The following is a 14,350-nucleotide window of genomic DNA, read 5'->3' on the forward strand; positions in this document are numbered from 1 at the left end:
AAAGACTTTTACTGTCTACCCTATCTAATCCTCTGATCATCTCGTATGTCTCTATTAAATCCACTCTTAGCCTTCTTCTAGCCAATGATAACAAATTCAAGTCTCAGCCTTTCCTCATAAGACCTTCCCTCCAGACCAGGCAACATCCTGATTAATCTCCTCTGCACCTTTTCCAATGCTTGCACATCCTTCCCGAAATATGGGGACCAGAACTGTACACAATATTCCAAGTGTGGACACACCAGCGTTTTGTATAGTTGCAGCATGATATTGCGATTCCTGAACTCAATCCCTCTACGAATGAAACCTAACACACCGTATGCCTTCTTAACAGCACTATCCACCTGGGCAATAAAACTTTCAGGGATGGACAGAAGGACTCCAAGATCCTTCTGCACATCCACACTACCAAGAATTTTTCCACTGACCCAGTACTCTGCCTTCCTGTTGTTCTTCCCAAAGTGCATCACCTCATATTTAGCTGCATTGAACTCCATTTGCGACCTCTCAGCCTAATTCTACAGTTTATCCATGTCCCCCTGCAACCTGTAACATTCTTCCAAACTGTCCACTTTAGTGTCGCCTGCAAATTTACTAATCCATCCACCTATGCCTGTGTCGAAGTCATTTATAAAAATGACAAACAGCAGTGGTCCCAAAACAGATCCTTGTGGTACACCACTCGTAGCCAGACTCCAGACTGAATATTTTCCATTAGTGGCTACTCTTAAAAGTTATTAGTTGCAAACTACATGCCGTACCTTGAATATATGATGAGCCACCACAAAACTGAAGATATTGCTTTGAATATAGCTCATTCTTTACTTGCAAACAAGATTGAAACAGGGGAGAACATGACACACTATCTATTCTAGTAAGATTTTTAAAGCTTCTAAAAGTCAGATAATTATTAAACAATCTTCCAAGCTACATATGAAAGTTTTTATTCTGAACTTAAGTCTCAGCATGTTTTGCAAGGACATAACAATACCAAATACTTTTCATTATGTGGCATCACTGGGATTGTTCACATTTTATTGTCCATCTCAAAATACACTGGAGAAGGTAGTTATGGTTTTTTGATTTGAATCACTGCACTGTCACAAAGCTCTTCTGGTGGGAGTTCTAGGATTTTGGCCCAACAACATTGCCCATGTTAAGATGGAACTCCACCTATGGAAGAAAGTGAAGAGTTTTCCAACTTGGCTTATGCCTTGCAGATGGGGAAGGTTTTAAAGAGCCAACACCCAGTCAATAATCACAGCATTATGTGGCTGCTCCTATTCAGTTTCTGATTGATGGCGATCTACATGATATTGATGATACGGGATTTATGAGATTATATTGCATTGAACATAGAGTTAATACAAAGCAGGAAGCTTATGTCTATCACAATGGCTATGCATAAATTGCTCCAGATTATACAGGAAGAAAATGGTAGAATTAAGACAATGATAGAAAATGCTATAAATACTTAGCTTATCAGGCAGAGAAGACAAAGTTAACATTTCAGGTTGATGACCATCATCTGTACTGTGTGAAGTTGGTAATTTCACAATCTTAGTGCAATAGCAAGAAAAGATAGGAAAGGAGATGAGGATGAAGGGAAAAGATAAAAGGAAGGTCTGCAATAGTGTGGAATGTAAGAATGCTTAATCTAAAACAAAGGATGGTGATGCAAGGGAAAACAGGAATGTAATCAGACAAATACAGAAACAAAAGATTTGTTTAGACTTTGGCAACTGAGCTGCTGCTTCTGGAATTCTTTACTGGACTATAATTTAAATCCCTTTCGCAACTGGATTGTAATTTACACCCCTCTCGCAATGTGTAAGTAATGCTAGTGCTTTCCTTTTAAATCCTCTTTGAATAACAAGACTATATTTCCTTATCTTAAGATTTTACCGAGGTACTTGAACATAAGATAGCGCCAGTAAAAGGTAGCCGTTGTAAAAATGTTTCATTGTACTCCTGTACATTTGTACTGGAATACAAATGACAATAAAGGATATTCTATTATATTATAAAAATAGCAACAACACTACAAATTACTGTTATCAGATTGAAAAATTTCAGAGTAGTGGTCACGATCTGAAGTCAGTGAAATCAATGTTGAGTTTGGAAAGTTTTTATAGAGAGATGAGATGCTGTTCCTTTGAGTTCCTTTGGAATTCATTTAACAGTGTAGATGTTGAGGTCAGAGTGTGATCAGAACATAGAATTAAAAAAGATTAGTGACTGGAAACTTACAATCATGCTTTTAGATTGAAAGGTGGTGTTCTGCAAAATGATAACCCAAATTGCATCAGATCTCGTAATGGTCAAAACAGTGCGTATCAAATTGGAAGAGGTACATGTAAAACAATTTTTCACCTAGAAATTATATATTGGGCTCTTTAGGTTGGAAAAACAGAAGGGAAAGGTGGATCTTGCGATTCCAGTGCTAAAAAAGAATGATATTATTGAAAAGAGCATGGGTGGTAGAGACAATCGTTCCTTTAAAATGCTGAAAGAGAAGGGTGGGAGAAGGAACAACACACTGGAGGCTACAGAAAATTAATGTGAAAGTAATGGTATTAAAGATGAGGGCAAGGAAGTTGCTAGCATGGACTTCTTCTATTTCTGAACAAATGAATTGGTTTGAAATATTCTTTGCTCCCTACTAGGACTTCCTGGCTGCTGGGTATTGCTAGAATTTTCTGCTATTTCCAGTTCCAAAAATCCTTTGCACCTGGTACAACTGAAAACCTTTTGGGCAAGGTCAAAAAATAAGGAAGACTCTTCCAAATGTAGATAATATAATATATTTTTAGGCAAGACCACCCTCCAGATCCAAGTACACAACTGTTCAACAACACTAGGTAGAAAACTCTAGAATTAAGCACACAAGATTCAGGATTTTAAAACTTGAGACAAAATTTTAGAATTTTACAATAAATATTCGAGGTAGAACCCTAAAAAACTTAATAATCAATCATTCAGTCTCATTCTCATACATTTCTTTTGGATTGTTTTATTAAATTCAAATCTTTATTTGTTTAAGTTTAAAACCTATTTCGGATTCTGCTGTCTCCACCACTTCTGGGAGAGCAATCTGCATCCTAACAAACATTTTAAACTTTTAAAAATCTACTCCAAGCTCTCTCTATCAGAAATTGATTCCATTGCATGATGTATTGCATTGATCCACATTGCATGTGGATATAGATTTCAATATTTAATTCATCAAAATTCCGTTTCAAACAGTGCCATTAAGTTGTCTCTTAACCTTATCACTTGAATGGAAAATCTAATTTCCATAGTCTTTCCTTATAATTGCAAGTTTTCAAATCAGATATCATAGCAAAAAAAAAAATTCTTTAGATCTCTTTTCATGACTTTTACATTCTTCACATATTAACATTTCCAGATGTACCTGGGGTTAGCACCAACACATTTTCTTTGCATTTAGTCTCTACATTTATTGACAAAACTGTTTACAAACCATTTGAGGTGATTGGTTTCATAAATTTGTTTTCACCTTTAATGATTTGTGCATTTGAACCCTTACATTTCTCTAATCAGTTCAAAGCCTTATGATTGGATTCATTTGCTTTCTCATTATTCTTCACTGACATCTTAATATAATCGCACAGATGTTATGCTCATGACTGTCAATACTGTTTTGCTGGGATATAAATCCACCCACAACATGACATGGGAAGGACAATGAACTTAAATTACAGTGAACTCAAATTGAGAGCAGACTAACTGTTGGAATACTTAATTTGCTCTACTTCAAGAATATGGCAGGTATAGAATTCTCTGCAGTTCATCACATCTCAGCAAATTGATCCAAATAACCTTGGTTGAATTCTGCATAGTCTATCATTCTAAGTACTATTACGATGAATCTATTTGACAAAAATTAATGATTGGTAAATCAATTAAGAAATCAGGATCTTTAGTAACATGAAACAATATTATACAAATTGCTAAGACAACTTAATAGTTCAATAATTATAAACTTTTGGGCAATTTCAAAATATATTAATTCCAATTACATTTATTGCAGGTGGAGATGATACACATGAATATTCACATGAATAGTCCAAGGATGTGCAGGTCAGGTGAATTGGCCATGCTAAATTGCCCGTAGTGTTAGGTAAGGGGTAAATGTAGGGGTATGGGTGGGTTGCGCTTCGGCGGGTTGGTGTGGACTTGTTGGGCCGAAGGGCCTGTTTCCACACTGTAAGTAATCTAATCTAATCTAATCTAATCTAATCTAATCTAAAAAACATCTCCTCCTGTTCCCCAAAGGAATTTCCTTATACTTAATTTTCATTTATTTCACTTGGCACTGTTCTCCGAATACGATTCAACAAAAACAGCTTCTAAATTGATTACTCACTTGTCCATCAGCTCAAATTTAGTAGAAAATCTGATGGCTTTTAGGTATGTCTGTTCAAGGTAGAACGTCATTTTCCAGGAACATTGAACATGAAGCTGATGCAATGAATATCTGCAATCTGATTGAAAACTTGCTACAATTCTTCCAATGGAAGGAGAACAGAACTGTGAAGAATATCTCTCATGTTATGTATGATTTCAAAAACAAAAATACAAAAAAATTGTGTTTGCCTAATATCATAAGACTATATTGCCTTTTAGATTTAAAAAAAAAATCAAGCAAAGTTAGTGCTCTGGATTGGACATTTCTCCATTTCAGGGTTCCAGAGTCAAACAACACCCCAGGGCAGATGTTGCACAATTAGAAGCAAAACAACCTCCACAGTTCAATCTTGTAATGTCACCTTAATCCACTTGTGTTAAGTTTTCCAACTGCCACACCTATCACTAAGAAAGTCAAAGGCATTTATGGAATACCTTGTTTTCCCAAATTTCGAAGTGAATTCCATCAGGCTCTTTAGTGGTAAGAAATAAGTCTGGAACAAAGATAAAATAAGTGATTAGATAAACAATAATTCAGTTATTTTAAATGCTTAAACACAAAATATGCATACTTTAATACACAAGATCTTGAAATTACAACTCTTACATTCACTTAGCTAATTGAAAACATATCAAATGCATATTGAGAGAGTAAAACAGTACTTCTGCACTGGAAAAGCACCTCTCAGGTCCTCGGGCTACTCAATGTTTCAAAATCAGTTTTGACAAATGGTCAGTGGTGTTTTGTGGGAAAAGTAACTGTCAATTCATGACCATAAACTGCAATAAGATCATGGCCAGTTACTGTTTTTATGAAATCTGTTGTGAGAGATAAATGTTCACAGAAAACTTCCCAGTTCTTTGAATTGAAAAATAATCTTTGCAGGATGTGGGCACTGACTAGCCCAGCATTTGATAACCATCCCCATTAGTCCTTGAGAAGGTGGTGGTGGGCTTCTTGAACTGTTACAGCTCATGTGGTGTACATATTGCACAGTGCTGTTAGGAAGGGAGTTTCAGGATTCTGACTTAATAACAGTGAAGATACAGTTCCAAGTCAAGTTATAGCTCCAAGTCAAGATGCTACATGACTTGAAGGGGATGTTTCAGGTCTGATACTCCTAAGCACATCCTGTCTAAGCCCTTCTGGGCTGCAGATGCTGTGGAGTTTGTAAGCTGTATTTAAAGGAGCCCCGGTGAGTACATCTTGTATATCAAGCATGATGCTTGTCCTGGGTGGTAATGAGATTCCAGAGTTGCTGAAGTTGCACTTACCCAGCCAAATGGCAAATATTCCATTGCATGCCTCACTTCTGCCTTGTATAAAGGGGACAGGCTTTAGAAGTCAGGTAGTGAATTATTTGTTGCAGAATTCCCAGATTCTGACCACTCTTGCTGCCACAATAGTCACATGATTGACACAGCTCAGTTTCTTGTCAATGGTTACTCCAAGAATATTGATTGTTGGTGATCAAATGTCAAGGAGAATAGTGACATATTTTTAAATTGGAAATGGTAATTCCCCAGCATTAATGTGGCACAAATACTACTTGGCACTTCACAGACCAAGCCAGACCACTGCGTAACTCTTGTTGGACATGGTCATGGATGGCCTCAGTGTCTGAAGAATCATGCACTGTACTGAAACATAGATGATTGCACAAAGAATTTTTCTCACTTTTGACTTTATGATGGAAGAAAGATGAAGGAGTCAATAATGGTTAGGTCTTGGATAGAACCTGAAGAACTTGCAGTAATGAATGGAGAATGAAATGATTGACCTCCAAAAACCACAATCTGTGGGTAAACTCATACCAGCAAAGATCTTTCTCTTGATTTCAATTTTGCTAGAACTCGTTGGTGCCACATTAGGTTAAATGCTGCCTATATGTGAAGGGCCGTCATTCTCATCTAATCTCTGGAGTTCAGTTTATTTGCCAATAGTTAAGCCGAGACTGTAATGAGGCCAGGAGCTGAGTTGTCTGGGCAGAACATAACTGAGTTGCAGTCAACTGACTATTGCTGAGGAAATGCCATTTGTTAGCAATGTTGACAATCTCTTCATCACTTAATGATGCTGTGATAATTGTTTAGGTTAGATTTGCTCTGCCTTTTTGAAGAGGACATGGCTAGACAATTTTCCACATTGTTAGGTAGATGTCTATGTTGTAGTGGAGCTGAGAGTTCAGGGGCATGGTTAATATTGAAGCACAAGTATTCAGCACTACCTGTTGAGACATTGTTCGGCATTTTTGTAATATTCAATACATTTAGCAGTTATTGATATCACATGGAATGAATCAAATTTGCAGATGACTGGCATGAGAGATGCTGGAGACCTCAGGAAGAGGATGAGATGGATCAGCCAAATGGCACTTCTGGCTAAAGGTGAATCAGTCATGATGCGCTGCACTCCCCAGTTATCTAGAACGGATGCGAGAGGAGACTGGCCGGGTATTGAACAAGTACTTCACATCTGTCATCACTTTGGAGAAGGAGGATGTAGAATTTTGGAAGGAGGATAGAGAAGTTCTTGAGCAGTTTAGCATGGGAGTAAAGAGTCGTTAGAGGGTTCGGCAGGCTTAAAAGTGGACAAACCTCCAAGTCTTGGTGAAATGTATCCCAGGCTGTTATGGAAGGCAAAGGAGGAAATTACTTTTATATATTTCAAAATAAACTTTATTAATAAATACACATACATAATGACTTAAGCAGTTCAGTTCAGTTCTGTAGCGTATGAAGAAAGAAACAAACAAACATTGGAGTTTGACTCTATTCAACAAACAAAACCAAAGGTATTTTTTACTTGCACAACAATATATTTGAGGTACCGGGGGAGGTCTAATAACTGAATGGATCCATATTTAACTTCAGCGCAAAGACCTTAGACACTGGTCTTTCTCCACTGCACCTCGGCAGCAATTTCCCCAAGCACGTAGCCCTGGACCTTGGAACGTGCCAGTCTGCAACACTCGGTTGGAGTCAACATCTTGCTTTGGAAGACCATCAATCTTTGGACAGAGCAAAGACCATCTTTCGCATAGTTGATGGTCTTTCAAATTCAGTCAATGTTTGTCTCTGTGCGTGTCCCAGGGAACAGACCTTACAGCACAAAGTTCTGTGCCACGGTGCTGCTCGGAATGAACTTTGACAAAAACCACTGCATCTTTTTCCAGATTTACTTTGCAAAGGAGTATTCCAGAAGGAGATAACGGACACTGTCTACCTATCCCCCATCCTGTTTCTAGGGCACAGGTGTCCAGGGTTATTTTGAAACACTGACATGAGGGCCTTTTCCGAACCTTTACGTCGCTCGCCGAAAATGCGTACTCTGTAGCATTACCATGGGCCAGGGTCCGGGTCATACTGGTGTTAAATGAGGCTCGAACTAAGATGCAATGCATCAGCCTGGTGCAAAACTGATCTCTGTTTTAATGGACATGCGCCCTCATTTTACATTTTTTTAAAGTTAATTTTTTTGGTGGGTGTTGGCTGGTCCTTGTCTCCGGCTAGAGCCGGTCTGTGGTATTCTGCTCATTTATCACTGAAGAGTTGTAGTAATTACAGCGTCAGTGATAAGGTGAGCCCGGGCGGATGTTTGGAATCGTTCAATGCAGAGGAATTTCCTGAGGCTGTTATTCAAGCCCAGCCACTTGCCTTGAGCACTCATCATGAAGCAAATGTACTTAAGATCAGAGTCTCCTGTCAATTAATTATATCGGCGTTAAGGTGGTTGTATTTCTGTCTTTTTTCCTGCCACACCATTTCAAGAGCTTTGCTGTCATTTTTGTACTGCACTGGAACATCGACCACCGCAATCTTTTGATCTTTTTTAAATATGAGATCGGGTTTCCATAGTGAGCCATCTTTCGTGAATAATCTCGGCTGAGCGTATGATGTCCAGCCATACTTACTGACATGCTTCTGCAGCTGGTCTACGATCTTATTATGGTGTCTTATTGAAGCATTTTTAATGAATGGGCAACAACCTGAGATGTGTGAAATAGTTTTGATTGCCATCTCGCACATTCGGCAAGTTTTGATTCTGTTTGGCCTTCCCCTTGATAGGGTGGCTCTTGTCGGATATAGATTACTCTGCAGGAGCAAGCTGTGAGGATTTTAGTTGACTTGCTGGTTTCAACCAAGAGTATGAGATCTTGTCATCTCTGTAATATTGAATGCCTGCCCCTTGACATTCAAGCCTTCGCCACTTTGCGAATTCCCACTCTCTCCATCCTGCATACCTGGTGGGCAGTTTCTGTCACCTGGCATCTGGCTTCTGAAGTGCTGGCATTTTTGTCTGGATGGGAGTCATTGGGTCCATTTCCTCTTCGCAGCCGCTTTGGCTGCCAGGCAGGAAATCTTGGATTTCTCGCAGTCCTGCAATGGTGTCTCTGATGTATTCTCCTCTATATTGAAAGGAGGCCTGTACGATCACATCCTTGGATATCTCTAGTGTCTCGCACTTGCAGACAATCATGAATGGAATCTGCGTTTCTAATTTTGGGATGCCTAGACTGCCATTCCTGTTGTTGGCATACAGGATTCCATCATTGGTATGAGGTGGAAGATGGAGGAATTCTTTTGTGGCATTGCGTATGATCTGGTCCAGATTTATGAGTGTGCTTTGAGATGCTTCGGACAGGATCAAATGAAAATAGAATCCGGGGATGACATGAGCTTTTAGGATTTCTAGGCGTTGCCTTGGTCAGAGAGATGTTGCCTGCATTCCTTTCACCCAGGTCTTAATACTCTCCTCCCATTCTCCTTCCGACGCACCTGCCCATGGGTCGATACTGGCACCCAGGTATTTTGCAGTATCACCTGGGGCATGTAGGCTATAGATTTATTACGCAGCTTCCAATTAGCAAAGTGATTGGACAGGAAGGTCTTCCTCTTAAACGAGGTCTTTCCTCGTAAAGTGGAAGACTTTTGTCTTTGTGATGTTAATGTCGAGGCCCACATGATCACAATATGACCGGAGCAGCTTCAGATTCCTTGCCATACCGGTGAGAGTCTTACTCAGAAGGGCTATATCATCTGTGATGGCCAAAGTTGAACAGTTGACTCTTCTGCCACCCAGGGGCATGGCAAACCCTGAGTCAGCCTTCTCCAGACAACATATCAAAGGATCCAGAGCGATGTTAAATAATATGGGTGAGAGTGGGTTGCCATGCTTTATGCCCCTCTTAATGTTTATTGGAGTGGTATAAATACTGTTCCCTTCTACCACAGTTATATTGCCAGTGTAGAGATCCTTGATCAGGCCTACAAAAACTTTTGGGAGATGTGTTCTCTGCAGCGTTTTCAATAGTAATTTGTGCCCAATTGAGTTGAATGCTTTTGCCAGATCAACAAAGACAACTGCGAGATCCTTACGGTTATGCTTTGCCCCCTTAATTAAGTTCTTGAGGATGACAATGTTCTGATTGCACCCGGGAGTGGCTGTGAGAAACCCCTTTTGTCTATTGTTAACTTAGACAGTTTCACTGAGGCGTTTCACCATTATTTTTGTGAACAGTCTTAGCAGCATCAGCCCAATGATTATTGGCCATCAGTTGTCAATGTTTTTCAGGCGGTCTTAATCCTCGCACTTAGGAATCATGACAGTGTGATTCATTTTTAATGATTCTGATATCGTGCTCGATTTTAGCCATAGGGAGAAAAGTTGGGTAGACAAGTTTCCTCCTCTTTGTGAATGGATCTTATATCACTCAGTTTCAGGCCATCTGGTCCAGTGGCACTGTGCTTGTCCATCCCCTTGATGGCTGTCTTGACCTCTTCTACCTCTATGGGTTTTATCAGGGATCGGTAATCTACATTCCCGATATACTGGGCGTATTTACTGATATTGGATTTAGGATTTGGTACCGACAGTTTTTCTTGGAAACATGCCCCCAATTCCTCTTTTGGGAGAAGATGAGGGGATGAGGTAAGCATCCCCATGATCTCTCAAGCCAGCTGGCACCAGTTGGTTTTGTAGAGCTACTGCATCGCTCTGACAGGACTCTACGTGTTGCCCATCTTTTCTTTGCGCCAGTATTATTGCCAATCTTTGTGTCTTTTTTAGCCTGGCTTTTGAGGCTTTGTCCATTTATTTTGTCTTTTCCTACCATTCATTAGGAGGTTGGTAATACTCTCCATCAGTCCATCCCAGAATGTCTGGGTTGTTCCTCGTGCTCAAAAGCTCCTCAGCTTATTTTAGCTGGTCATCTAAGTCCCTAAGCTTAGGCATTGAAGCTGGTGTTCTACAGTTGGCTCTTTGGTGCGGGTTTGTTTTATCAGAATTATCTCAAACACACACTGCCTCAGATTCATGCAAGTCATTAGCTATGCTCGTATCATTTGGGATTTGGACCTCTGTCGGGGTGCTTGTAAGGTTTCTGCGTTTGTCAGACATTTGCTTGGGTGTTTTTATATTAAGGATGCTAACGGTCTCTTTATTAATGAATGTGCATCTTGCAAATCTCTTTTCTAATTCCTTCAGGAGTGCAATCTCCTTCTGTGACAATATGTGATCACTATTTGCCTTTGATCTTGAATGCCATTTTGACGCAATTTTCATTTCGTAGAATGGGACGCTGATGCCTCTCATTTGACCAAGTCCAGCCTGAGTTATAAACTGCTGGTCACATGTGCTGCATGCAATGTCCGCTGTTGGAGGGGGTTTGTTACCTTTGCAGTTAGGATAATGGCTGCAAATTGTGTGATACTCTCCTGCTTTATCGCAGCATGAACATTTTGTTTGAATGCTCTTAATTTTATGCACCTTGGTCATATGGATCTTGAACAGGGTCATTAGATTAGATTAGATTAGATTAGATTAGATTAGATTAGATTACTTAGTGTGGAAACAGGCCCTTCGGCCCAACAAATCCACACCGACCCGCCAGTCGCTGTGAGGAAGAAAGTATTGCAGTCCGTGCAGAACAACCCGTCAACAGGGTAATGGATTATTACCTCTTGGACAGATGTTCTGTCATATACTGTTTCGATAACAACTCCTTCCATGAGGGCAGTTGTCTCGGTTGTTATACTATCGATCTTGATTTCAGTCTCATTAGCCAAATGCTCTGAGCCCTGCTTCGATATTTGATCATTCCTGTTGTAGAAGGTTTGGGTAGTGATGCTTATATCATCCGGTGGGTGGGCCGCCCACATGGGATCTTCTACAACATTATCCGTGTCATCCACTACTGGACAAGTTGGATCCTTGGGAGGAATAACCGAGCTCAGCTCCAAGTAGGGCAAGAGGTATCATCCCAAGATCACAGTCTCGGTTTGACTTGAGACTGATCTTGTTGTCAGCTTTGTAGAGCAGGCGCAGTTAAATTTAACAACTTAACACAGCTCGCAGTTGTGCATGAGGCTGCGGGGAGGTTGTTTATCCGGGATGCTTCCCAGTCAGACTGCTCCATTGAAAATGGAGCACTCATGCTTTTTTGGAGAGTGATACCGAGGTATCCGGGCTGTGTATACCACGGCCGTCTTGTACTTTTCCTCAGCCAAGACTACTGAGCTTACCAGCAGGGCCAACAAGGAGGCATGACACAAACTATGCGCAAAATATGTCAAAATGTCATAGTTATGCTTGAAGAATCTCACAGGTAGTGCCCTTACCACCAGCAAAGCGATTTCTTGGTTCTTATTGAAAAGTTCTGGTAATGAGGCATTCTGCCAAATGACTGATAGTCTGCTCAGGAACAACCTGTCAGGATCCACTCTCTCTTTTTCCTGCAGGTTCTTGAGGATGCTATGTGCTGATCACTTTCTGATGGACTGGTAGTCAAAACTGCTTGTATTTTTGCAAACTTCTCTACGAAGGACAGGCGATAGCGAATGGACCAACTACTTAGAGCATTTAACAGGCACGAAGCCAGTCTCATCCTTCACAACACTGGAGACAGGTAGAAGCTCAGAATATAGTGACACTTGGTGCTTTCTGTACTGAGGGTCTATATACATCTTGATGAAGTTGTACACAGAAGTCGCCATCAGGATGAGGACAGTGTTGAGTACATTCTTCCCCTCCATTATCCAGAGCTTTGTATGTGTCATCGCTGTGGACACAGTCCATTGTAGATCTCCAAATGAAGAGGAAGATGATTTGGATGACTAAGGTTTGCTAATCCTCTGTGATACTGACCCCCATCATCTGCAGCAGTAGGTTCTGCTTGCTTTTCTGGAGTTTGGACTGTTTTCCCAATCTCTCTTTTACATTCTGAATACCTTTGAGGATAAAGAACCTCTTGATGTTTCCCACCAGCCCGCTGAAGACTCAGAAAAGGGCTTCATGGTTCTCCAACCTGTGTAATCCTTTCTGAGCTCCTCAATGTTTTCTGGGGTCAACAGTTTCACATTCAGCTTCCATATTCCCTTGTTGGGCTGGTCATTCTGTAGGTGACAGTCAGCCAGCACGAGGCAGTGGTTTGAGAACAACACTGGCTTAATGTTGGTTGATCTGAACGAAAACTTGCAGGACATAATCAGGAAATCGAGCTAGTCCTGTCTGGCCACGACCAAGTGTATCTATGCTGCGCTCCAACTGCAACTTGGCAACTTTAACCGGTTTGAAACTTTATTGCTGGAACAGCACAGCAGGTCAGGCAGCATCCAGGGAACAGGAGATTCGACGTTTCGGGCACAGGCCCTTCTTCAGGAATGAGGTGTAATTGTACCAGCCTCCACCACTTCCTATGGCAGCTCATTCCATACACGCACCACCCTGTGTGGAAAAAATTGCCCCTTAGATCCCTTTTAAATCCTTTCCCTCACTCTAAACAGATGCCCTCTAGCTCTGGACTCCCTTACCTCAGGGAAACTATCTTGTCGATTTACCCTATCTATGCCCCTCATGATTTTATAAATCTGTCGTGAAGTCACCCCTCAGCCTCCGATGTTCCAGGGAAAACAGCCCCAGCCTATTCAGCCTCTCCCTATAGCTGAAACCCTGGCAACATCTTTGTAAATCCTTTCTGAACACTTTCAAGTTTCACAACATCCTTCCAATAGGAGGGATACCAGAACTGGAGTATTGCTTACAGTTCTGGTTGCACACTATGGGAACAATATAAACACATTGGAGTGCATACAGAAGAGCTTTGTAAGTGTGCTTCCAGAGATTAGAGACTTCAGTTTGAGGAAACATTAGAGGAATTGGTACGGTTGCCCTGAAGAAGATAAAGCCAACAAAAGATTTGTCAGGGGATTTCAAAATCATGAGGCATCTGAATAATGTCAATACGGAGAAACGGTTTACCCTTGTAAAAGGATTGAAAAACAGAAGGCAGGCTTTGTTCAGCAAAGGAGCAAATGCAAAATAAGAAAAAAATCTTCACAAAGTGTGTTAGGGTATGAAATATGTCGCCTGAAGGTGGAGTGGAGGCAAATTCAATTGAAAAGCATTCAAACGATCATTGGATGATTATGTAAATAGAAGCAATTTGTAAATTTATGGGAATAGGTAGGAGTTTGACACCAAGTTAAATGTTCAATGCAGGTACAATGGGACGAGTGGCTTCCTTATGCACCATAACAATTCTGTGATTTAATCACGTGTATTTTTAAGAATAGGCTGATTCTGTTCATCTGAGGACTCACCAGATTCAAAACATTCACTCTGTTTCCTTCCCATGGATGCTGAAAATGTGTTGCTGGAAAAGCGCAGCAGGTCAGGCAGCATCCAAGGAGGAGAATCGATGTTTCGGGCATGAGCCCTTCTTCAGGAATGAGGAAAGTGTGTCCAGCAGGCTAAGATAAAAGATAGCGAGGAGGGACTTGGGGGAGGGGCGTTGGAAATGCGATAGGTGGAAGGAGGTCAAGGTGAGGGTGATAGGCCGGAGTGGGGGTGGGGCGGAGAGGTCAGGAAGAAGATTGCAGGTTAGGAAGGCGGTGCTGAGTTCGAGGGATTTGACTGAGA

At 40.9% G+C, this 14,350-nt stretch overlaps 1 protein-coding gene across 1 annotated transcript in view; it reads right to left on the reverse strand.

Annotated features, from left to right (window-relative positions):
- The window catches only part of itfg1 (integrin alpha FG-GAP repeat containing 1), a 238,056-nt gene that overhangs the window by 154,357 nt on the left and 69,349 nt on the right, over positions 1 to 14,350 (reverse strand). The window contains exon 7 of the mRNA XM_043706920.1: positions 4,867 to 4,925. Within this exon, the coding sequence (XP_043562855.1) occupies positions 4,867 to 4,925 (59 nt within the window). The remainder of the gene's footprint in view (positions 1 to 4,866; positions 4,926 to 14,350) is intronic.

This window comes from Chiloscyllium plagiosum, chromosome 17, assembly GCF_004010195.1.
Source record: "Chiloscyllium plagiosum isolate BGI_BamShark_2017 chromosome 17, ASM401019v2, whole genome shotgun sequence".
Lineage (NCBI taxonomy): Eukaryota > Metazoa > Chordata > Chondrichthyes > Orectolobiformes > Hemiscylliidae > Chiloscyllium > Chiloscyllium plagiosum.